The sequence below is a fragment of the Apium graveolens genome, chromosome 8 (assembly GCF_009905375.1).
Source record: "Apium graveolens cultivar Ventura chromosome 8, ASM990537v1, whole genome shotgun sequence".
Lineage (NCBI taxonomy): Eukaryota > Viridiplantae > Streptophyta > Magnoliopsida > Apiales > Apiaceae > Apium > Apium graveolens.
The window spans coordinates 265,485,314-265,510,403 of NC_133654.1; the positions used below are offsets into that span (position 1 = coordinate 265,485,314).

Genomic DNA, 25,090 nt, shown 5'->3' on the forward strand with positions numbered 1-25,090 from the left:
TTTAATTTTTTTTTACAAAAAAGTCATATTTACAAAAAAAATTGCGAAAATATATTTGCCAACTTTGCAACCAAAGTTTGCAATGCAAATCAACCACAATTGTAATTTTAAAACTTAATAATTAGAATAATTTTTGGTTGCATAATACGTTGCTTAACTAATTGGACTCATTAAATCAAATGCCACATTGAAAAAATCCGTATACAATTGAACGGGATTCATGTGTAGCATATGTTATTAGTTTATGGTTAAATTTTGCTAGTTTAAACTATTCCCTCCGTCCCTCCCAATTGTTATAGTTTATAAGAGAGTGTCCGACACACATTTTAAGATGAATAAAAAGTATAGTTGTATAACTTTTTTAAAAAAAAAAAATTCTGAATAAAAATTTAAACATTCTATTTTTATTCAGAAAAAGAAAATTTTTAAAAAAAGTTATAGAACTATACTTTATATTCATTTTAAAATGCGTGTCGGACACTCTTTCAGAAACGATAACAATTGGCCGGGAGGGAGTATGTTTTACTCTTGGTTCTTCCTACTTTGATAATGTCTAACATAGAGATGGTTTTGATTTATAGTAATAATAGAGAGCATCAGATGAATATGTCTCTTGGGTAGAATTTTGATGTTGAATTAAGGAGTACAGTTTGCATTTTGCTTTCTATTTCTCTGCATGTTATAGAAAGGCAGAATGTCTAAATTCTAGTTCTTGCATGAATGGTTGTAATTCTGCTTTCTAATTTTTCTGCATTTTGTTGTTTGTTAGAAAGTCTGGGATGCCAACTTCTTCAGTTGAAACAGTTGAAGCACTCTGGGAGACATTTGAGAAGAAAATCGAGTTCGTAAAACAAGAAATGGAGGCTCATGCTGAAGCTTAAAGAAAAGAAATGGAGCTGAGAATGGAAACCTTAAATCAAGAATTGCTCTCTCAACTACAATCTAAGAGAGGTAATTGACTATATCTATATTATTGTGTTCTGGAGATTTATACATACTGAAGTTGCATTTTTTAGTCTGCGTATAGGCATTAATAATCTTTGTTGCTAAATTTTGTTTGTTGTTACATGATTGATTGATTTATATACAATGTACATCTGTCATTTCCCTTAGGTGCTAAGCAGGCCAGCTGTAAACGATACTTGGAAACTGATTTTAGTATTCATAATTCTAGGGATGGACATACAGATATCCATGGAAGCTCTTTACTTCTGATAGTTTCTGTAACATAATTTTGAGATACCTATATAATCGTTAGATTGTTTTGAATATGTTTCATCTTGTAACATATGTGTTACTATCTGGTTTTCTGTTATATGGCTTCAGAATGCAGTTCAATGTGCATGACTTTTCATGAACTCCAAGTGTAGGACTATAGATTTTCTTGACTTGATAGTCGACCAAAGTGGTGAAATCTCTTGCAAGGTTCGATTTCAAACCTAGATAATAGCATATTTGGAAGCTAAAGAAAAAGATTATGTCTATGTATGAACCATCTGCACTAACAATTCTTGTATTTTCCTATACAACTCCTGTAAAATAACACCTGGAAGCAATCAGACAGTTTTTTTTACTTGATAAAGCACTTAGTATGTAAGATGAGGATATAATTGCTGACAATATAGTTCTATATATTATGATTATCTTCACTGGCATTCGACGTTTACTAAGATTAACTTCCACTGTTATGACCTCAGGTGTAGGTTCAACGAGAGGCATCCTGTTTTGAAAATATGTTAGATCTGAATCCTGATCATCGAATAGCTAATTGGTTGGTGGTTTTAACTTCCACTAATCTTTATGCAGTGAGAGCTTCAAAAGTATTTCGATGATCAGAGGCTCAAATTGGTTGGTGGTTTAGTCTGCAAAAACATGAAGTAGTACTTGAAATGCAACTCGTAAACACTAGTAGTACAATTTTGCATTTTTGCAATTAAGATATCTGTTTTAACCTTTTGGTTTGGGCTTGAATGTAATATTGCTTTGAAGTTATGATTTTAATAAGCAATTGGCCCCCCGAAATCGATCATCGAATATTTGTTTCTTGGTCTTATATAAGGTTCACTAGACAAATTTGATTGTTTATAACTCTTTCAGAACACAAGAAACTTGGTCTTCTCTTCATGAAGTTTTGCAGAACACAAAGTTTGCTACAGGATCATGTTGTATACCTTCTTGATTTGGTAATGTGGGAACGGACAGTGACAGAACCAGAATTTTAAAATTGTCGGGGCTAAATGAAATATCGTCAGTATTAGGTTTTTCAAAATTTTTTAACAATTAATCACTCCTTGTAAGCTTTGTTATGGAAATTGCCCGATTTTTCAAAAATCAAACAAATCGCGACTTAATTATCCGATTTTAAAAAACTCCCGAAAAATCGTAAATCGGTAACTTAACCGAATAACTCCGATTTCCGGAAATCTGCAATGTCTGTGTCTGTATAGCAAACTCAACCAATCTAGAACATATATTTATGAATTTACAATAAAGTTGCAGAATATCACAAATTAATGTTGCTTGCTTAAAGCTAATACATTACAAAGAATTGTTAACATGATTCTTCACTAAATTACCTCCACATCTTATTATGTTGTCATAGATTTATGTAGTGAGATTACTGGTTCCTAAGCTTTGTTGCACTCTGCTGGCAGGACTTTATATCGAGAAGTATCTTTACAATACGAATAAAACATGTGCTTCCTCCTCGCCCAATCCATCCCTGTTGTCTGTTGCTTGGATAGCTTAGCAAACTCTTGTCCTTCAACAGGATCTAATGTTGAAGGGCCTGTGACACATGATTGAGTTGAATCTGTTCTTTGTTTGATGCAGCCTCCCATCTCGATTTGTCCAAGTGAGGCAACAAATGGCGCGTACTTGTAATTGACTGCGTACTTCCCACCATGAGTAGCCCACTCTGATGCATCCCATATTGTTGCATAAACTGACATCGGCTTTGACGGATAGGCAGATGCAATGGCAGCATTGTGAACTACTTCTCTCACCGGCACGTTGTCTACCAAGAATCTGCAGAAGTTCATTAACAATTTCAGAATCACAAGTGGGAAATTTTAGCGTCTTACTTGTTAGGAGTTGTCTCACAGTTTGCTAGTATATAAGCAGCCAGATGAACTTCATTAGTACGAGGCCTTTTGGGGGTTCGGACCAGAGTGGACAATATCATACTAATGTGGAGTTAGACATGCTGAAGCCCAACATTACTGTTGTTAGTATGAGTGCTTAATTTTGATTAAATTTGCGGTTAGATTAATCTTACACGGTGTGATGGTTGTTCCAGAGGATGCTGTATTGATGGGATTCGATTGTTGGATCAAACCAAAGGTAAAACTTCTCTTCTCTTCCTGTTTTAGTACTTCCATTTCCATATATGTTTGTTTGCAGAACCCAATCTCTTCTCTTTTCGTGTCCGAGCAATTCAAAGTCAATCTCATCATGGTTATGAGGATACATATCTGAATTTGACAACTGAACATGGCAAATATATTAGTAATTATACGTAATTCTTTTTTATCGTAGTGGAGACTTTAGACCCCGCTAGCCCCTATGTAGCTCCGCCACTGCATACTGATTACTGTGCATGGAAATGTAATAAACGACGATCAAGAACTTACATAAAAGGCTACTACAACTCCTGATGTAAAACTAGCAGGCAGTTTAATGGCTGCACTGAAAAATCCGTAATAGTATCTGTTCTTGGAGATTAAACCTGATCCTGTAAAATGCAACAAACATGTTAAAAGTTCTGCAATTCTGCTTAAACATATTTAGGCATTTTTCGAGGAAATTCATATACCTGAGGATTTATCCAGAATAATATTTACACTCGAACCGTTATTGAGTTGATGAATGTTCTTGTTCCCATACAAGTTAGAGAAGGCCTTATCAACTGACTGCTGAACGAAACGATCTGTTAATCTCTCCACAGGTGGCGGTTTATAAATCGGACCACGAGAGGATACTGCAACTATGGAGCTGCAGATGAAGAGTACTAACAAGAATGATCTCATTTGCAGAATACTCATACTTTGATACTTCTGCACTGGATGCTTAAAGATTGTTGTGTGGAGTAAAGGTGTGAAGTTAGAGGTATTTATTTGTAAAAAAGAAAGTATGAGAAGAATCCATAATTGTTAATTTGCTTAGTTGTAGCAAGCTGGCTGTATCAACCTAGAATCTTAGTAATGTTTGTTGATGGAGATTAATGATTTGAAATTCATGTAGGGTTGATTTGGACATAATTGGAGAAAAGCTCTTTTACTCTTGTTGTCTAGTAGAGGTTCTTGAGAGTAGTTCACTAGTTCTACACTTTAAGGATCATGGGACCAAATTTGAAACTTGTAAAGTTGACTCTTCTCAAAATTGTTAAATCCATGAAACCAAATTTGTAGATTTTACACCACTGACCAGCACTTTTAATCTTTTTACTTTTCTATTTCGGAATGCGATACGACATATATCTTTGATTTACGAATTGATTATACTGCAACTCCTTTACGTAAAAAATTGCTTTTACACTACCAGAAACAGGGCAATAGACATCAGTTCAGAACTGATGTCTTTTTATTTCAAAACCGATTTCTTCGTGGGTATAGAGAAAAGTCGGGATCTTTTTACATCGGTTTCTAACTGACGTTACTAGGACTCTACTTGACTACTTTGGAATGAGACATAATGCATTATCTTGTATTAATTGGTTTTGGTTTTGGTTTTGGTTTTGGTTTATATACATTGCATTGCAATTTGCAACTCCATTATGCATACTACAAGACACCATTATTTGTGGCTTAAACTTGATTAGGTTCTATAATCTGAGTGTCAGTTTCATCAACTAATATGTTCATGCACACATACAGCTGCAAGATTCCATGAATGCAAGTAGTACCTAAACCTGCCAATACTAAAGATGGAGCTAACCAAGCATTCAGCAAGCATTTATGCAAGGCCAGCTTAGGCTCATGCGCTGGAATGGGAACAAGTCACTTTTCATATCATTCATAGTCATCTGACAGTTGGGCGCCACCGTTCTGTTTTTGTTGTCACTATATGTCGTCCATCAGAATTATTAACTCCTTTATTACTAATATAATCATGCGTTTAGTCACTTTATAGTTGGAGAGAAAGAGAACTCCGAAGGTATTAACATCTTGAGATTTTAGAAAAGTTCATGTAATCTCGAGTTGCAGGTTCTTGAAATGTTAAATCTAGAGCAGGTATTTCGTTCAGTTTCGTATCATGAATGTCTAACCTATAACCGACCAGTTAAGGGTTCATTTTGTTTCGTGTTCGTGTATCATAATTTCGTGTCCGTTTCGTATAATTTTAAATTAAAAATAGAAATAATAATAAATGAATAAACTATTTAAATATTAAGTTTTTACTAGCTGAGTCTCAAGTCAGTAAGTCATGAAAAATTAAGCGCGGTCAAGTCCTGTAAAATTTGAATTTGATATCTTTTGTAAAAATTATATATACTGTTATTTTAAGATATATACTCACATAATTTTATTAAATTTATTTAACTATTTATTTATTTCGTGTACTTTCGTTTTGTGTCGTGTACCCAGGGGTAAACCCAAAACCAACACTAAATTCATCAGTGTAATTTTATGTTCGTGTATCGAAAAGGTCAACCCAAACCCGTAATTTTCGTGTCGTATACAAAATTGTCGGCTCTAGTTAAATCTATCTCGTTGTTCGTTCTCGAAAATCTTTTGTGGTTTAAACAAGTAATTCAGCTATAAATTATACTCCCTCTATTTCATAAAAACTCGCGTGATATAAAAATTTAGAGTCAAACTAGCCTAAATGGTTAAACTCGAATATGTTTAATTTTTAAAAATTATGTTAAAACAATCATATTGTAGGAGAATATGAAGATCCGGAGGAAGATTGTGACCAGAGTGGTTGTAATTCTAAATTATTTCTACTACGTATGCATGTTGCTACAACTTATAGACAATATCTCCATGCATAATTGTAAGTGTAGATTATATAAATGATGAAGATTTATTTATTAGAGACTAATTACTGAATGGAATGAATTCCGAAGCTGAGGCAGGGGGTGGCCGGTAGGTGCGGCTGCCACTTCAAACTCCGTATATTCATGAAATTAGTATTAAAATTTATGAAAAATGTTACATATTCATATATTCAACAGTTTTTATTTTCAATTTTCGCCCCCTCAACAATATATAAATTTTATAAATTTAGTACTAATAAGAATGATTTTTACAAGAGTTATGAATTTAGATACAGAAATTCAAGTATAATTTGTATATTGAAATTGTTAAAAATAATATTTATTAATTTATCTAATATATAATAAATTAAAAATATATATCAGTTATTCCCGAAAAAAATTCTCCACCCCAAACTCTCCGGTTTCTGGCTCCGTCCCTGTTTCCCAGTGTGTAATATTAATATTCTATTCCAATCTGTCCTGCCCATGATTGTCCAAACACAATTATATAAAATTAGCCACTAAATCATTGTATTATCTCTGAAATGTTTATATTATGATCATCCTGGTTTGATACCTATGTTTAACCAAACAAGCCACTTACAAAAATATGTCTGTTTAAAGAGGTGTTACATATGTAGGTGTTTATTTGGTCGGCCCATTCAGAATGCTACATCTATTGATACACATTTTTTTGGGCCTTGTTAAAGTCCAGCGTATGATCAAATGGGCCTAACAGGCCTCAAAACCCAGCTTGTCGACTACTCTCCTCCGCGTATAAGGCTGGCCGACTAAAGTCTGATCCAAACTCATCTAGTTAAATAAGTGAAGTCGACTAGCTACTAGGGCTGGACATTCGGTTGGTTCGGTCCAAAATCGGACCGAACTGAATAGACCGAAAAATCGAATAGTCATTTTTTCTTAAACCGAACCGGACCGAAGTTATACTATGGACCGGACCGAATAGACCGAAATCTTTTAAAAAAAAATGCATTCAAAATTAAATCACAAATTATAAAATTTAAAATATAATTAAAGTAATGTGATATGTAGAGTTCCAATACTCCATAAATATAATTAAAAAATTAAACATTTATATTTTTAAGATATATGTAAAATATATATAATATGAAATTATATTATTTATGATTTGGTCTATTCGGTCCGGACCGAAATATTTGTTCAAAAACCCGAACCGAACCGAATTTTATTTCGGTCTATTCGGTCCGGACCGAATAGACCGAATTTCTGAAAAATTTAGGACCGAACCGAACCAAATTAGCACGGTTCAGTTCGGTTTTTCGGTTTCGGTACGGTTTTGCTCAGCTCTAACTAGTAGATAAACTTGACTCGGCTCGTTAATTAGAGAGGCGAGTTCGATCTGATATTTAAGTTTGATTCGTTAAAAGAGTGGTTAAATTACCCAAACTTGACCTCATTTACTATCTAACCCGCTTTACTCGATCGGAATTATAGCCCTGCTCGGCTCTGCCCGAGTCTAGAGGGTAGGGTGCATGTCACAACGGCACGGGCATGCCAAGATGGGCATGCCCATGACGTTAATTAGCCAGACATGCCTTTTCATGATTCGACATGCCTTTTTACTAATTTTTTAATAATTATTTTAATATTAGAAATATCCATAGATAACAAATATAATTTTAAAATATTTACATATATTTTAATATCTAAAAAGTTATTAATTTAAATGAGTATTATGATGATATTTGGTTGTTATTGTCAACTTTAATTTTATATTCAAGTTCATTGTATATTAGTATAATAATTATTTATTAAATTTTATTATATTTAATTGATAAATGGCATGCCATTTGGGCATGTCTTTTGACAAAAAACATGCCTATGCCCAAAGGCATGCCTTCGGGGAGTCTCGTAACAGGTACTCTACTAACGTGAAAATTACAATAGGATAAAATATTTATAATGTATATATAGTCCTTTCAAATAAAATCTCTATTTAGTGTTCCATTAACATTGTTGACCACATTTCTATAATTGATCTACAAATAATGTAGAAAAAAGGGGGAAAAATAATTATGGCTCAAATTGATAAACATCACTCATAGGAACCTACATACACACTGCCTCATCAATTTTCCAAAAACAGTCGGCCACAAAAATTCAAAACCTCATTTAATTCCAACTAATTGCTTAATTATTGTCCTAAAATAAATAAACAAAACATTTTTTAATAAATTCATGTAAATTCACGTCTGCATGTCGGCTAGCCCTTCATTATTTCAACGCCTTACGTGTCACGCTATCATTCGTTATCTGTAACTTCCCCTGAAGCTGCCTTTTTAATCTCCCCATATCTCTCCACGTTCTTCACTTCTCATACGTTCAATCTTTCCCTCGTCTTAAAATACAAGTGCGTTTGACTTTTTACACGTATTTTAAGGTGAGTAAAAAGTATAGTTTCGCAAATTATTTTTCTATTTTTTTATAAATAAAAGGATATATATTAAATTTAATTTAACAAAATAAATTTTAGAAAAAAATATACGGAGATATGACTTTATACACCGCAAAGTACCCGTAAGTGAAAGAGACTGTATTTTGGGACGGAGGGAGTATTCATTCTTTCAGATTTAACTCCTAGATCCTAGATTTTCACTATATATAAATCTAGCCTCGTACCTTAATAATCTATAATCTCACATACCCCAAGTTCACATTTTCACAAGATCATTGAAAAACAAACAAAAAAACCTAGCAAAATAACAAAAATCTTCCCTACTTTCTTTGTAAAAAAATTTCGAAAAATTTCTACTTATTTTTTTTTTCAGTTCTTTTTTCGTATCCATGTTGAACATTTCTGATGATTTTAAACGTCGGATGTTAAAAACTCCGGCGATACGACCTTGCGAGTCGGTTAATCCGGCGACACTTTTGTCATCATTGATAAATCTTGCACAAACAATAACATGCAAGTACAAGTCTAGTGTTATTTTTAGTAACAAACGAAATTTTAAAGAAGTTACTAGGCTCATTAGTAATCTTCTCATGTTTTTGGTCGAAATTAAAGATGGTTCTTCGAGATTTTCGGATGAATTTGTTTTGAGCTTCTCGGAGCTACATTTTATTTTTCAGAAAATTGAGTTTTTGTTGCAGGATTGTGGTAATGAGGATGCTAAGCTCTGGATGTTGATGAAGTGTGAGTATGTTTCAGATCAGTTGCGAATGCTGGTGAGAGCGGTTGGTGTGGCCTTAGATGTGATAGAGCTCGAAAAAATCGATGTTTCGGATGAAGTTAAGGAGGTGGTTGGTTTGGTTAAGAGGCAAGCATTGGGAGGAAATGTTGGAGTTGAGGAGGATGATAAGAGATGTTTCGATAAGGTTTTGTCGATTTTGAGATGTTTTGAGGTTGGTGTTGTTCCGAAAACAAGTGATTTAAGTTGTGTTCTTGAGTATTTGGGAATAGAAAAGTGGAGTCAGTGTGATCAGGAAATGAAGTTCTTGGAATCTGAGATTTTGTTGGAGAGTTTGAGTACTGAGAAGAAAGATTTGGGACTTCTGAGTAGTTTGATGGGGCTTATGACTTATTTTCGATGTGTTCATTTCGTGTCTGTTGGGGATATGACACTGATCAAACAATATGATGAGTCTGGTTGTGATAGTGAAGTGATCAGTAGCCTGAATTCGGATGATTTTCAGTGTCCGATTTCTTTAGAGGTTATGCTTGATCCGGTGACTATAGCCACCGGTCATACTTATGATCGATCATCGATTTTGAAATGGTTCAGAGCTGGGAACTCCACATGTCCCAAGACTGGTAAGAAGCTAATCTGCAGAGATTTAGTTTCTAATCTAGCTATGAAGCGTCTTGTCAGGCAGTTTTGCCTGGAAGGAGGCGTTGCAACGGGTGAAATGGGGAGGCAGGATCGTCGTAAAAGAGAGGCATCTGTTGCTGGAAGTGTGGCAGCTGAAGGGGCAATAAGAATGGTTGCTGTTTTTATCAATGGCAAGCTTGTGAAAGGGACTAATGAAGAGCAGAAGAAAGCTGTACACGAGATCCGATTGCTCACCAAATCAAGCAGTTTTAATAGATCTTGTTTGGTTGAGGCTGGTGTGATCCCGAGTCTGCTGAATCTGCTTTGTTCAAAAGATTCTGTAAAGCAAGAAGATGCAAGTGCAGCCTTACTGAATCTTTCAAAGTACTCAGAGACAAAGAGGATACTGGTGGAGAACGGAGGCTTGGAGTTGGTTCTAGATGTTATCAAGAATGGCCTAAAGATGGAAGCTCGACAGCATGCTGCTGGTACGCTGTTTTACATTTCTTCTGTGGAGGAGTATCGCATTCTGATAGGTGAAATTCCATGGACTATCCCAGTTCTAATGGAGTTGCTACTGGAGGGGACTTTTCGGGCAAAAAAAAATGCACTGGTGACAATCTTAGGTCTTCTTATGTACCCTGACAACCATTGGAGGGTACTGTCAGCCGGTGTTGTCCCTTTACTGCTTAATCTCTTAGGATCTCTTCAAAGAGAAGATCTCATTTCTGATTGTCTCGCGGTTTTAGCAACTCTGGCAGAAAATCATGATGGAGCAATGGCCATTTTAAGTGCCAGGGCATTACATCAAATTGTGGAAGTTTTTGGTGTTTCTACGACAAGATCAGTGAAGGAACACTGCGTTTCATTGTTACTGTATTTGTGCATCAATGGTGGGGCAGATGTGGTTCGAGTTTTAGTAAAGAACCAGGCTCTGATGGTACCATTGTATGATCTACTTGCTGATGGATCTCCTCGAGCAGGCAGAAAAGCCAGTTCACTCATTAGAATCATACACGAATTCGATGAGAAGAGCTCCTCTGGCTTGATGAATCTACCTCTTCACCATCAGTTTATCCATGTCTGATAGCATGTACATAGACTTTCCTCTGTAGATACACTTAGCCCTAGAATTTCCATTTGATTTCGGTTGTGTTTAGCTCGTCTTTTTAAGAGCTAATCACTTGACAGCTTCTGTTTTTGGGAATGAAGCTTTGTCAACATGTATGCATAGCTAAATATTTTCATGATAATGCAAATAAAGATACTTTACCAATGTTCACTTCTGATAAGATTGTGTGATGTTACTGCAAAGACCATTTATTTATCAAAAACTTATCACAGGCTCAACTTTTTCTTACTCAAGTATGGATTAAGGCACATCAAACTTGGCCAAAATTTCAAGTGCTTTTACTATCATTCCAAAAACTTGCTTCATGGAAGGTCTTCACTGCTTGGAACCAGGGATCTTGAATGCTTCCTCTGGTGACTTTCCACGAAGTTTCGGATCTGTGAGTCAACAACATTTCCTTCCCTTGTAAGCATCTTTGCCTAAACAAAGAGAGATAGAAACAGATGATCTATGGTAACATGCACATGGTTCTCAGACTTCCCAATATGAGTAGTCATCCATGTTGGATCAAAATTCAGATTAATAGGAAGTTCTGGCATTGTTTCTAGCCTCTCTTGATCCAGATCAAAGTAGAAACAAGGGGCTGAGCCAGTTATCCAGTGGATACGCCCATTGCAGTAGACACTATTCCCATAATGTATATCAGATGACAAAACAGGTGTAAAAGCAGTGATAGGTTGGCCAGAAGGCGTCCAAGTCCCGGTTTCAGACGAGTAGGTCTGAAAGTGTTAAAGTCTTGTCTGATCAGAGGCGATAAGGCCAACACATATAGAAACTTTGTAGTGAGGTGACTTTGATGGATCAAATAAGGGCAAGAAGCACATAACTGTAGGCCAGCACACGAGTCGAGAATACGAAGCTTAGAAACATAAGGCTCAGAAGCAACCTCAAAAGGGTAGGTTCTGAAGGGGAAAACTGAACTTCTCTGGTTGTCTAGAGGAACAAAAAGGATATCATTGGGTACATTGTATCTGGTAACATTGAATTGGAGGAATATTGCAGATGCAGAGGAGGTGATTGGATTCGCGGAGACGACAGAAACGGGGATTGTTGATGAGGTAAAACCAGAGCTTTGATACAGTTTGAAAACACACAAGTTTTCTAACAGGAACATGCAAGAGGATGAATGTTAACAGGTCTTGGTTTGAAAACACTTTTTCAGCAGAAGAAAGATTGTCATTGTCCTGATGAGATGAACAAACAATGTCAGAAAGTTGGGATTCGATTTTCGAATAACGTCTAAATTTATAACGCTTCCTTCTTCTCTACAATCCAATGTCGTCAGATCAAATCGACAAGAACCGTTAGATTTATTCTTAAAAAATAGTATTATTTAAGAGGTATAATGTTCTAATTCTGCCAGCAATATATTAAAATTATATAAAAAAAAGTATTCTCTAAGAGGTATAAAGTTCCAATCTTGCCAGCAACATACCGAAAATAGAATTTACAATATATTGTGGTGAAAACAACCGTGCATCGCACGGATTATATACTAGTAATGTGTTATATATAAGAAAACATTGAATATATGATTAAACTCCTAATTAGTTAATGAATAGGAAACTAAGCCTTGATTGAATACCCAACTGAATTAAATATAACATACGTAAAAAAAGAATTAATATAACAGAAAACAATACTAAACAAGACATTTTTGCTTGTCACATTTCTATGATACATAGATCTATTAAGCAACTGATACAACTTTATTTATCCCCCAAAAATGAGCCAAGTAACTTACTTTTCAGCCTTTGTTGTTACTTCTAAAGCAAAAATTGCCTAAAATTAAGATCTAAGATTACATGCTTGGACAGCAGTTTCACCTCAAGAAGGTGCTGATAGAAAAATTGCTTAAAGAAAGAATTTCTAAAGGATCAATTGTGGAACAAATGATATCAACCCTTGGGCCTTGCAGCAAGCCCGGTCTCTACTTTCTTGATTTCGAATATAAGCATCCTCCACATCTTCAGCACAAACATCTCAGCTTCATCATCAAGGATGGTCTGAAGTCTGTCCAGTACCTCAGACGCATTCACGTGTTCCTGAGTGGTAGACACAATGTAGTTTACCAGTGAGGTCTCTTCTTCACCCAAGAACTCGGTTATCTTCTTCGAGATCCATGGTCTCATCCTTTCATGTAAATGATTCTGCAAGTGATGAAGAAATTAGAAAATACTAGGGAAATAGTGAGCATAATTGACCAAGAAACCAATTTGCTCCTTTTATAATTATAGAAATTGACCCTATTACATTAAAACAAGTCTAAACTGGTCTGAATTTTATGGATTTACACCCCCAAAGTTCCTTATGCCCCCAAAGTTCCTTATGTTTTCCTTATTTCCAACGAATTTATGATTGCTTATTCTAACAGCACAATAATTTACCAAACCTAAATATCAAGTGCATAACAAATTCCATGATACAATTTGAATTTCCGTTCTATATCATCGAAGTTAACAAGTGTAGATTTATGCAAATTTATAGCTAAATAAACCGGTAGGGGCTCAACTTGCCGCATAAGAACTAATGCCTAGACTAGCAAGTCAACTGGTGGCTGCTAAGTGCAAGTGAATGTACAAACTTAATGCAAGTGGAGGCCATTTCTGTCTTTTGACAAATTTTAAAATATGCAACAGTGTGTGCAGGTTTAAAAAACATGCTATTTACACTGGAAAAAAACATGCATCCACTATGACTCATGCAAGGTTACAAGTCTTGACGGAAAAAGGATGGAGAACCAGTCACCATCCTGGACTAGACCAGTGTAAAAATTGAAATTTAGCTAATTCACAGTCAGAACATATTGTGTCCTTGACAAGTTAGGTTCAAGTTTAACCAGGTATGTTTATGCTTTCCTCTATAAATTAAAATTCAAGATGAATAAAAACAGCATACATACTCAAGTTCAATATTAAAGATTAAAAATAAAATACCTTATCATAAATGGTCCAATTGATCTCATACGAGAACAACTCATCTTTTGTCTTTGGAATTGTATCAATCAACTGCTTTGCATCTAAAAGTTTCCTGTTATCTGGTGTCTTTACTTTATCCAATCGGCGTTCCCTTTCCCTGTCATGGTCAACAGTCTCTTTTCTGTTATCATCTCTGGTCCGATGACTTCCATGATCATTCCACTCTTGGTCCCGTTGGTTAGATTTTTCATGTGAACGTCTACTTCTGTCCTTTTCATCGTCAGGCCTCTCTTCTTTGGACTTAACACCTGTAATACGCTTTGCAAATTCAGCTGCTGCTGCCAAGTCTGGAGATAATGCCCCAGAAGGACGATGTTGGACAGCCTGCAGTTCCTCATTTGAGTAGTCAATGGGAACCAGAGGCCGCAACTTTTTCTCCTTCTGCGCATCCTCGTCTTCTTCGTGAAAAACAGAGGGTACTGCAGTTCGTTTTCCAGATGCTACAAGCCCAAAGCCTAACCTTCTACTTTGAGGATGGCTGCTCTGCTGGGCATCTTCCGCAGTAACAGAGTTTGCACATATTTCATCACCGGTGCCATTTTGTTGGATCCTATCAGCTGTCATACAAAAGTACAGAATTAGATAAGAAGAACAGATGAACTACAATACTGAAAGGTAATAGAAACTTACTCCTATGGTTATCATCGTCAGAATCACCATTAGAAGACTGATCAATGAAGTTAACTTTACTTTCAGCAGTGGTTTCATCAAACAGCACATCCTCTTCTTCACGCTTTTTAGTTGCAGAAGCAGCAGCCAAAAGCCTCATAGCTTCTTCTTCATCCTGTTTCTGCTTCTTCCGAACCTCTTCAGCCCTCAACTTGGCCTCTTCAATTTCTTCCTCTTCTTTTAACCTGTCGGCCAAGTCATCTTCCTTCTCTCTTTGCCTCCTCTTCCTCTCATCCCCACTACTTCTGTGTTTCCGCTTCTTGTTATAACCATCATAAGTGTCATGCTCTTGATCTATAATTTCATACTTCCTCTCCTCCGCCCTATCTTCCTCACTCTCTCTCTCCAACTTCCGCATATGATCTTTTTGTTTTTCTCGAGCTTCCCAATCATCGAGACGTAACCTGTATCGACGCTCATCCTCTCGAGTCTTGTATTGTCTTTCTCTATCTCTTCTAGCTCGTTCTTGTTCCCATTCTATCTCGTTCCTTTCAAGTTCTCTTTCCCTTTCCCTTTTAGCATCCCGTTCCTTTTTATCACTTTTTCTGTTCTTGTCAGGTGAACTTGTATCTGGTTTATCATGCTCATTAGGAGTTCTATTTGCACTTTTCATTTCATCCACATTTCTGTCTTCTGCTGCTTCTGCTAAATCAAGAAATATTTAAGTTAAAAAGCAAATCAATGTGACTACATCGTACAGTGTACATCCATAGTCAATCAAAGTATCTCTAGAAAAGTCTAGAAGAGATTAACAGAATATACTAGTTATGTCTAAAATAGGACTCACCATTTTTCACTCTATCCACATCCATGTCCCCTTCCTTCGATCCTACCTGAACTTCTTGGCTTAAAGTACCAGAACCATCGGTAGCCACTGGCGGCGGGGGTGGAGGTGGTAATGGATGCGTCTTCAACCTTTCCTCTATCATGCCATTGAGTTTCTCTAAAACCTCTTTATCAGCTTCCCTATCTTCATCAGTCACAAGACCAAATTTAGTAATGTCTTGATCTTTTTGGTCAGTAACGCTGTCTTCTTTGGACTCCTCTTGGGTGGACTCTGAAGGGACACCTTCCCCACTACCTGTAGCTTTTCCTTCCTCTTTATCAATCTCTTGGCCCCCTTCGGTGTCAACTGCTTCAGATTTTTTTATATTTTCCCTTTTCTTTTGAAGATAACGCTCCAGATATTCTTTAGTTGCTGAATTAAAATTTAACTGTGAAGGTGACAAGTAGCCAATTATACATATGAAGTATCAACCAATAAAAAAATTATCTAGTAATCTGGTAAGTAGAGCATGCAAAAGTCTACAAGTAACACTAATTATTGTAAATGCTAGAAAGAATAGCACAAACTATGTATTAAGTCTGCATACGATCTCCGAAAAATAAAAATCTCAAGAGCCTAGATCATTTAATAAAAGCAAACATGATCTCTAGACTCTAATCATGAAAATTCAATATTTGACAAATTAAGTAAAAACAATACCATCAGTTCTTGTCCATCAATATTTAATTTGCTCAGCAACCTTATTGCACGAAGAATTCCCTCTGCTGAATCAAACTCACAAAATCCATAGCCTTTCAGAGTCCCAGATGTTGGATCTTGAGGGCGTTTCCAGCTCTTAACAGGCCCACAGAGCTTCATAAGATGCAAAATTTCAACATTTAATGAAGTCATAATTCATGTCGCCTAATTAGGATTAAAAATATAAGAATGACAAGTGATGAAATAGCTAGCTGATTAGAACAAAATAGCAAAAAAAATTACGTACTTGCAGGATAGAAAGGATGAAATCATTGTCCACTGTCGATGCTATCTTTCCTACATAAACTGTTGTTTGTGGCTTCTCTGCAGGAGTAAGACTTGGAATTCCACCTGGTCTGATAACAGGAGGGATAATTGGACCACGTATTCCAGGAACAGGAGGGCGTGCTAGTGCAGGATTGATGCCAACTATTCCCATAGGACGTGGAATTACCGGCCGAACCATTACTGGGTACACACCGGGATAACGAGGAATTCCTGCACAACAGAAAAGAAGATACTATGCAACTTTGTTAGAACAGGATCACAGATAAATCTGAACAATAATTCTTTAATAAGAGAACAAATATCCAATCACATAATAATGTTTGAAGAAAAATTAGTTGCTCTTACGACGCGGTACAATCAATTTGAATAGCAGCAAAGGCATGTCAAAAGTCACCAGTTGAACATAAAACCTGAAGTAAAACAAAGAGAACATCGAACTCGGAAAAGAAAAATGAAATAAAATTGCGAGTAAGGTTACCTTCATTTCCGCAGCATAATAATAGTCTTCTTAGACTATCCAATGCACCAATTGAATAATTGGAATAGGTAAATATGAGACCCCTTGTGTCCCACTCAAACTGACCCAATTGACGACAAAAACATTCTACTACTACCTACAAACTTAATGCACTTATGCTTTTTTATATTTTACATTTCTTTTTAGTAAAGAATAACATAAAGAAAATACTGGATATATTAAAAGATTGTGATACCTTGGTATACAAAGGCAAGGAGCAGTCAGTTGCTAGCATGGGTCTGCTGCCGGAAAATAAAGTAACGAGAACCCAAGGATAAGTCCCCCTTACGACTACAATACAAGCCTACTAAGATGAACATGGCACAAACCAGGTATAATTTAGCGTATCAAGTGGGAATAGATTATAATTGCTCAAATTGCCATTGCAAGATGTTCAATCAACTCCAAGGCTATCTTTGAGTCAACATAATCTATAAAAATTTGTATCTTTTCCATTTCAAAAACTACTAAACAACGACAATCAAGAAGGTACATAAAGCATACCAAAAGCATTGTTGATAGTGGTAGTCTCTACATTGAAGCCTTCAGAACGATTCTCATCGTAACCTCAATCAAGAGGTAGACACTGTAGGAGAAAACATCTGGTCACAGATATCCCTAAAACCGACTAACCCCACTCAATTTCTCCTCACCAAACACTCACACTCTTTATCGTACTACCACATTTAATCCAAAAATCATGCATTGTATAATCGATTAATTTAACAACAACAAATTCATCTACCAATACTATCAACATACTAATGTCAAAGTTTTGTTTTTTATCATATTCTTGACAAAGTTTCGATTTTATCACATTCCCATCACTAAAAATCCAAATGGACATAGAATTCCTTACAGATTCTTGTATATACATAACATAACACACATTCACTTACAATCAACATAATAATGTCAAAGTTTCGATTTTTATCACATTCCCATCACTAAAAATCCAAATGCACATATAATAACATAAAGATTCTTGTATTTACAGTATTTACATCAGATAACACACATTCATCTACCACCAACATAATAATGCCAAATTTCGATTTTTATCACATACCCATCACTAAAAATCCAAATGGGCATAAAATAAAATACAGATTCTTCTAAATACATAACATAACACACATTCATCGACCATCAATAAACTAATGTCAAAGTTTCGATTTTTACCACATACCCATCACTAAAAATCCAAATGGGCATAGAATTCCATACAGATTCTTGCATAACATAACATAACACACATTCAAATATCCACACACATAAATAATAAAAAAATAAATTTAAAAAATTTAAAAAACAATAAAAAATAAAACCCACCAGGAGGAGGCAAAGGCAAGTACCCATTAGGCAGCTGCATATACGGAGGCCTCTGATTCGGCAACTGGGCAAACACCAACCCACCGGGTCCGGGTCCTGATCCGGGTCCGGATCCGGGTACGGATCCGGGTATAGGCGGAACACCCGGAGGCTGAACTACATTATTCTGGGTCTGAAAATTGGGAACCGGCGAAAATTGCGGCGGCAATGGCAACAGAACCGGCGGCCGGAAAGAAGGGGGCAGCTGAAGAAGCGGCGGTTGGGGTTGATTTAACGGTGGGGTTAATTGGGGATTAGGGTTTGACGGAGGAGTTTGAGATGGGTCGGGTTGGGAGATTGGGGTGTTCGGGTCGGGTTTTGGGGGAATCGGGTCGGTGGGTTTTTCTGGGGAGGTTGTAGTTGTAGTTTCCGCCATTGATATGCAGAGATACCAGTAAAATCAAGAAATTGAAATTGAATTGATGTGAAATTTGTGCCCTGATTTCTTGAATTGAATTTAATTATTTTTATACTTTGTAAATCGCTTATGTGAATGATGAATTGTGATATGATAAAAGGTAGTTCTAGTTTGATTTACTAAACCCTTCATGGGTATTTATAGATTTTTAAATTTGATCCCTTTTCACATATCTTTTTAATTTTTTTTGAAAAATTGTAGTTTTCTTGAAAATGACATATTATACTTTCAAGTGAATAACATAAATGTTTAATTGAATTATGCTTAAAGTGTTATTTGTTTGATAAAAGTGATTTTAAATATGGACCAAATATTTCAGTTTTAGGTTATATGTCAGTTACATTCCAAATTCCAATAAAGCTGAAGTGTTTAGATATCGTACTGTACGGAATGTAGTATCAGATATCGCATGTACGGAGTGTAGTATCAAGTATGTTTAGATATTGTATTTTACGAAGCGGATTATCAAGATTCGAGAGGATGAAATCTTAATTTAATATTTTATCGAGAGTGAATTTATGTAGATATTTTTTGTCATTTTTTCAAAATTGGTATTGGAGTAGTATATCTTAAAAAATGATGAGTTTTTTCATTTTCTCATGTAATTCAAATGTTTATATTTTAACTATTTTTTAAAATTATTTTTTAGATAAAAAACCTTCAAATCTTTTTTTAGCTCAACAATACTAGTACTACTATGTAATTTTAAGTAATTTTGGATTGGGCCGGATGTCTTTCAGAATCATTGAGCCTGCTCTCCTTTAATTTTTGGATTGGGCCGGATATGTTTTAGAATACATTAAGCCTGCAATCCTTTGTCATCCTGGACTGGGCCGGGTATTCTTCAGAATTCATTAAGTGTCCGTTTGAGAAATCTTAAAATAAGTAATTTTTGATTTAAAATGAATAAATGACTTATAAGTGATAAGTAGATTATTATTTATAAGTTGTATTAGTGTTTGGATAATTTTACTTATAAGTCAGATTTTTTTTTTACTTAAATGAACTATAATAAATAATTTTAAATACAATTATCTTAATTCATGAATTTTAAATGATAAAAACATTTTAAAACATATATTTTAAAACCAAAGTTAATAAAAAAGTAAAAAAATCAAAATAAGTTGAGAAAAAATATGTCGTTACTAACATTTAACTTATCAGCTTATAAGTTACAAATTCAACTTTATAAGTTGGGTCGACAAACACTCGTCGATAAATTGTTACGAGCTTATAAGTCCACTTATAAGTTAGAGCCAAACAGACCCTAAGCATCAGCTCCCGTTTCATGATTTTTAGTTCCCTTCAAAGCTAATGGATTGGCGAAAATTATTTGAATAATTTTATTAGAGCTTCTCTCCTAATTAACACATTTTTGTGAAGAAAGTTTAAGGGAAGTTGGTTATGTCAAGCGATTGTTGCTAATCATCCATCCCCATGGATGGACACGTCGCCCCCTTGCATTCACAAACAAATTTAATGTTAAACCTATCCGCGGATAATTTTGACGGCTAGATGTTACAACAATCGGTTGTCGGAACCGGACCATGGTTTAAGAGATTTAAATTTATGACTACAGGCTTTTAACCTGATCATAGGTTATATAACACCCCTAAAAATAGCTTCAGAAATGTAAGCAAACATGTGAAGATGACAAGCATCAAAAAGACATTGACCCAACACAATGCTGGTCTGTTATAGGTAACAATTATTTCATAAAATGAGTTGGTTTGTGCAGAAACCTATATTTTCAGTTGAAAATATACTATTCTTACACCAAAAAGAAAAGCTAAATTGACCCATCTTTACAATTGTGATCCTAAATATATTATTTTGCTCAAAATATATATTCACATTTGCAATCGGATCAGATTCTGCAAATGGATCTTCCTGTCAGCATGCATTCATTCAATCAATCAGCAATAGCCCAGTTCATATCATTCTCAAAAATCCAATGGCACACCTCAATTTTCCCAGGAGCTGAGCCTAAAGCTGCAAATGCTCCATGACTTGCACTCCAGTCAGACGTGTCGACGTGACAGACAGCCACACCATGGTTGATCTTGGCCTTGGTTTTCGAATCCAGGATATCAGCCTCGTAAACCCGAACCTTAGGAACTGAATGACAGTAGTACATCAAATAAGGGTACAGGCTCTGATGGCATGAGACTGACTTAGTGACTTTACCACCATTGATCCCTTTAACTTCCCCTATCATAATGTCTTCCTTTGATCCCTCTGTGTTCTCCGTTGAACGGACAACGACATTTCGTCCCAACACTGATGTTGCAAAGTCAAGCATGTCTTCAATTGAACCAACACACCGCTTTGTCTCACCTCGACTTGGTGCCCTCTCACACTCGGTCAGAGTGTTAACTATCATCCCTTCCATAGTAGAATTATCACTCGCGTGGAACAACTTCTTCAACTCATTAAGTTTAGTCGTCGAAAATGGCAACTTCGATGACAAGACCCGAGGCAAAAATGCCCTCTCAGGCATCTTATCTTTGATATCAGGCATTGGCATAATTGTTCCAGTCTTCAGCATTTTCTCCCTGAAAAACTTGCCAGGCTCAACCCATTTATTTACAAGTTTGGCATTCACCTCTTTCAAAGAACCCAACTCTGCAGAGCCTTTTGTTGCATATGTACTAAATTTAACATCCTTCTTGTTAGCATACTCTTTAAAAGTATTATTAACACCATACTTCTTGAATCCGATATCAGAAAACGAGCCCTTTTTGCCGTATCCAGTAAATTTATCAGTACCTTCGTTGAACGACTGACCATAATTCGAGAAACTAGCCTTAGCAGCATTAGAGTTCTTAGCATAGGACTCAAAAGAATCATCACCTACATTGGACTGATCCCTATAACTTGTAAAAGTTTCAACAGCACCGTTACCTGCAGGAGCAATTGCAGTCGAAAACATCAACAAAATTACAAATTAAGGCCAAACTTTAATAATCAATTATCAAGTACTGCCAAAATCAGAATTATATACAAAAACATTGGGCCTGAGGAGATCATCTAACTACATTGCCTTGGGAAAATTTGCATATAAAAATTCGGGAACATATAATTTCAGGTTAACGAGTCAATCATATTACCTGTATCACCGTAATTCTTGAATTTGTTATATACAAAAACATTGGGCCTGAGGAGATCATCTAACTACATTGCCTTGGGAAAATTTGCATATAAAAATTCGGGAACATATAATTACAGGTTAACGAGTCAATCATATTACCTGTATCACCGTAGTTCTTGAATTTGTTTTCGGGGACATTGCCATCGAAGCCGTAAGAAGTGAAATTATTGGCAACACCATTAGCATTTTGTCCATAGCCTGAGAAGGTGGAGCCAATAACATTGGAATCTTTGCCGTAATTTTCAAAATTGTTGGGCTGACCATTACCATCTTTTCCATAGCTAGCAAAACTTTGACTACCTGAATTAGCTTCTTCAGTATAAGCCGTAAATGTTTGCAATTGACCATTACTGTCCGCTGAGTAAGAATTGAAGTTCAGATTAGGCACATTGGCGTCTTTGCTGTAAATAGTAAAGCCACTAGCACCACCAGTTGAGCCCGCGGCATAAGTATTGAAACTCTGATCAACTACATTGGCATCAGTAGCATAACTAGTAAAATCCGTGTCGTGTCCTACCGAGTCACGCCCGTAGCGTCTAAACGTGTTGACGGGGACATTGTCCCCGTCAGAATATTTTTGAAAACTATCGGTATCACCGCCTTTTAATGTCCCGTAATTTGTGAAATTCTTGTCACTGTACGAGGAAAACGCGACATTCTGGTCATGTTTTTCGAGACTAGGCGATAAATCAGAAAAACAGAGGAGTTTCGCAGAGGAACAGAATGATGAGAGCTTTGTTGACAGGGTGTTTTGGTCAGCTAGTTTCGAAAAAGTTGCTGTCTCAACAGCTGTTAATGGAGATGCCTTTTTTAAAAGAAATTCTGGTTTAGCTAAGTCATTAGATACTTGTTTTCTCCAGTAACGGAGAAGAGAGCCCTTAGGGGAAAACGGGCTCTCTCCGGTTGTCGAATCTAATAGATTCCGGCGAGCTCCGACGACATTTAACTGCAAAAATAAATACAACAACAATGTACACAATTTATAAATCAAGAACCAATACATATAATAACAATCGCAGAACCAAACCAAACCAAACATGCACAGTATGTCACGCCACTAAACCAAACCAAACCAAACATACGCAATATAGATAATGTACAAAATTTTGAATCATGAAACTCGATTAATATGTAAATAAACTGAAATCATGGTAAAACCGAATCAAACTGGACCAAACATATACAGTATATCCCGTTTCGTATATTAATGAAACAACATACAACATATTTCACTAGGAACTCATAATGTACATGCTAAGTGATGGTAAAATATTGAAACATGAAACTTACATTGAGGAGGAAGAATATGGAAGATAACAGGATGAAGAGATGAGTGATAAGCTTGAGTTCATTCATATTTTGAGAGAGAGAGAGAGATAAAGAATGTTGGTGGATTTTTCGTATGGTTGGGAGGTGAGAATTATATACTAGAAAGCTTGTGACTTATTGGGCCCGAATTTTATTATATTTTCCTCTATTATATAAATTGTTTCTTTTGTTAATATATTTGTTTTATTTCTATCATATTACCTTGCTATATGCTTGTCAAAATGAACTTGGTAAGAGAGAGCTTTTAGCATCACTACCAAAAGGCATGATCATTTGTTCATGAGATTTTTATGGCTAAAAGATTATAATTTTTTTTTTCTAAATAAAAAGATTATAATTTTAATCACAATAAGATAAGAGTTATCCCCTATGATTTTAATCGGAGTAACAGTAAGACGAGAGTTATCTGTTAGTTCTTTTTTGCTTTAAAATAATTGACATCTCAAATTATATATTCTACAAAGTATAACGAAACAGAACTTCTAATATTTTTCGTTCATAGTAAAAAGTAAAGCGTAAGTTCACTTCACTAAAATTGATTAATATTTTTCCGTAAAAAGTAACAGTGTAAGACAAGAGTTATCCGTTATTATTTTTTGTCAGAAAACAATTGACACCTCGAATTATATCTTCTAGAAAGTATAACGAAACAAAACTTCTAGTATTTTGCGTTCATAGTAAAAAGCAAAGCGTAAATTCACTTCACTAAAATTGATTAATATTTTCCCCTAAAAGGTAGTTGGCTAAAATCGGACTTATCAGTCTGATCGTAATCATCCTAAATCAAGCGCAAGATGAGTTGGCTAAAATCGAACCTGAATCTCATCATAATATTGCAAAATTGAACCCTTAATCTTAATTTTAGATGTGTCCATTAAGAACATTCAAGTTACCATGAACATGACCTAACATTTAGACATAGAGATAGAGATGGAAAAAGAAACAAGTGCAGTTATACTAAGAATGACAGACAGGTAAGTGTAAGAAGCCGCGTAATGAGCAACAAAGGAAAAAAAATCACATGTCCTTGTCATATTTTATAAGCTTAGCTGGGTTCAATTTTAAGTTTGTGTAAAAAGATTGGATTCTAACGCGTTTACAAGTTTGTTTTATTTTGTTTTATTTTATGAATTTTATGTAAATAAAAACTTTTCGTGAACCGCTCTTCTCCACTCACTCTCATAACACTTACTACTCGTTTTCCAACATTTGTTTTTGTGATATTATTTGTGAAGAAGATGATAAAAACACCTCTTGTCATCGACAAAGTCCGTGATTATATATGGCAAGTTCTTCATATATCTATTCTATACACACTTGTTTTTTTCTTCTCATTATACATGTTCACCATTAATATTGCATGTTTTCTGTTTTCTTTTAACCTTTTATATTTTACGAGCTCACGGTGACGGTAAGTGGACACTTTTCGAATAAGATCTGTCGCAAAAAAAATAAAGAAAATTTACCAAAAATACTAAAATTTTTAAGTTTTTTCATAATTTTACTATTTTCTGGTTTTTTTTGCAAAAATACGGAATCAACCAAAATTAACTAGATATGCAACTATTTGAATAAAGTTTTTTTTGGTTGATTTGAGGTTGCATGTATTTGCAGAAACTCGTCAAAATTTGCATCTTATTGATTCCAGTTGCCAAAAAACGTATTTTTGCAAAAAAAATATATTAAAAAATAGTATTTTTGCAAATTAAAAAGTATTTTACAAATTATTTTTAAAAATGACAGTATATTTGAAAAAATATTTTTAGCCTTCGGTATTTTTCAAAAGAGCCCAAAAATTAAATATTTGTACATAAATTTTACGAAACTAAAATTCTCAATTTTTGGTAACTGAAAATGTGAAATATCGTTTCGAAAACTCGATCATTCGAAAACCTTTTTTTCGTCAAAAAGTGAATCACGAACGTCAAACTGAGTACT

General features: G+C 35.2%; 4 protein-coding genes across 17 annotated transcripts; 1 reads left to right on the forward strand and 3 right to left on the reverse strand.

Moving 5' to 3' along the window:
* Positions 1 to 2,442: 2,442 nt before the first annotated feature.
* Positions 2,443 to 4,133, reverse strand: LOC141677389 (putative xyloglucan endotransglucosylase/hydrolase protein 33). Its single transcript, XM_074483294.1, has 4 exons — positions 3,815 to 4,133; positions 3,633 to 3,733; positions 3,278 to 3,486; positions 2,443 to 3,027 (listed from the first exon to the last, which is right to left on the reverse strand). Exons 1-4 carry the CDS (start codon positions 4,041 to 4,043, stop codon positions 2,628 to 2,630), a joined length of 939 nt encoding a protein of 312 aa, XP_074339395.1. The 5' UTR covers positions 4,044 to 4,133; the 3' UTR covers positions 2,443 to 2,627.
* Positions 4,134 to 8,649: 4,516 nt separating this feature from the next.
* Positions 8,650 to 11,060, forward strand: LOC141677388 (U-box domain-containing protein 19-like). The gene has a single exon (XM_074483293.1). It carries the CDS (start codon positions 8,807 to 8,809, stop codon positions 10,859 to 10,861), a length of 2,055 nt encoding a protein of 684 aa, XP_074339394.1. The 5' UTR covers positions 8,650 to 8,806; the 3' UTR covers positions 10,862 to 11,060.
* Positions 11,061 to 12,507: 1,447 nt separating this feature from the next.
* Positions 12,508 to 18,770, reverse strand: LOC141676590 (RNA-binding motif protein 25-like). 14 transcript variants are annotated; one of them, XM_074482270.1, is made up of 10 exons: positions 18,216 to 18,354; positions 17,388 to 17,469; positions 17,080 to 17,187; positions 16,712 to 16,776; positions 16,326 to 16,576; positions 16,040 to 16,192; positions 15,341 to 15,767; positions 14,515 to 15,198; positions 13,843 to 14,441; positions 12,508 to 13,056 (listed from the first exon to the last, which is right to left on the reverse strand). In XM_074482270.1, the coding sequence occupies exons 4-10, from the start codon at positions 16,746 to 16,748 to the stop codon at positions 12,805 to 12,807; spliced, it is 2,403 nt and encodes an 800-aa protein (XP_074338371.1). In that variant the 5' UTR covers positions 16,749 to 16,776; positions 17,080 to 17,187; positions 17,388 to 17,469; positions 18,216 to 18,354; the 3' UTR covers positions 12,508 to 12,804. The 14 variants fall into 14 exon arrangements, with proteins under 14 accessions (XP_074338371.1, XP_074338366.1, XP_074338367.1 ...); XM_074482265.1 differs by having other exon boundaries at positions 16,712 to 17,187; positions 18,239 to 18,363; XM_074482266.1 differs by having other exon boundaries at positions 16,712 to 17,190; positions 18,239 to 18,363.
* Positions 18,771 to 20,367: 1,597 nt separating this feature from the next.
* LOC141677248 (polygalacturonase non-catalytic subunit AroGP3-like) lies at positions 20,368 to 23,266 on the reverse strand. Its single transcript, XM_074483092.1, has 3 exons — positions 23,114 to 23,266; positions 21,923 to 22,769; positions 20,368 to 21,576 (listed from the first exon to the last, which is right to left on the reverse strand). Exons 1-3 carry the CDS (start codon positions 23,177 to 23,179, stop codon positions 20,585 to 20,587), a joined length of 1,905 nt encoding a protein of 634 aa, XP_074339193.1. The 5' UTR covers positions 23,180 to 23,266; the 3' UTR covers positions 20,368 to 20,584.
* Between the last annotated feature and the right edge of the window lie 1,824 nt (positions 23,267 to 25,090).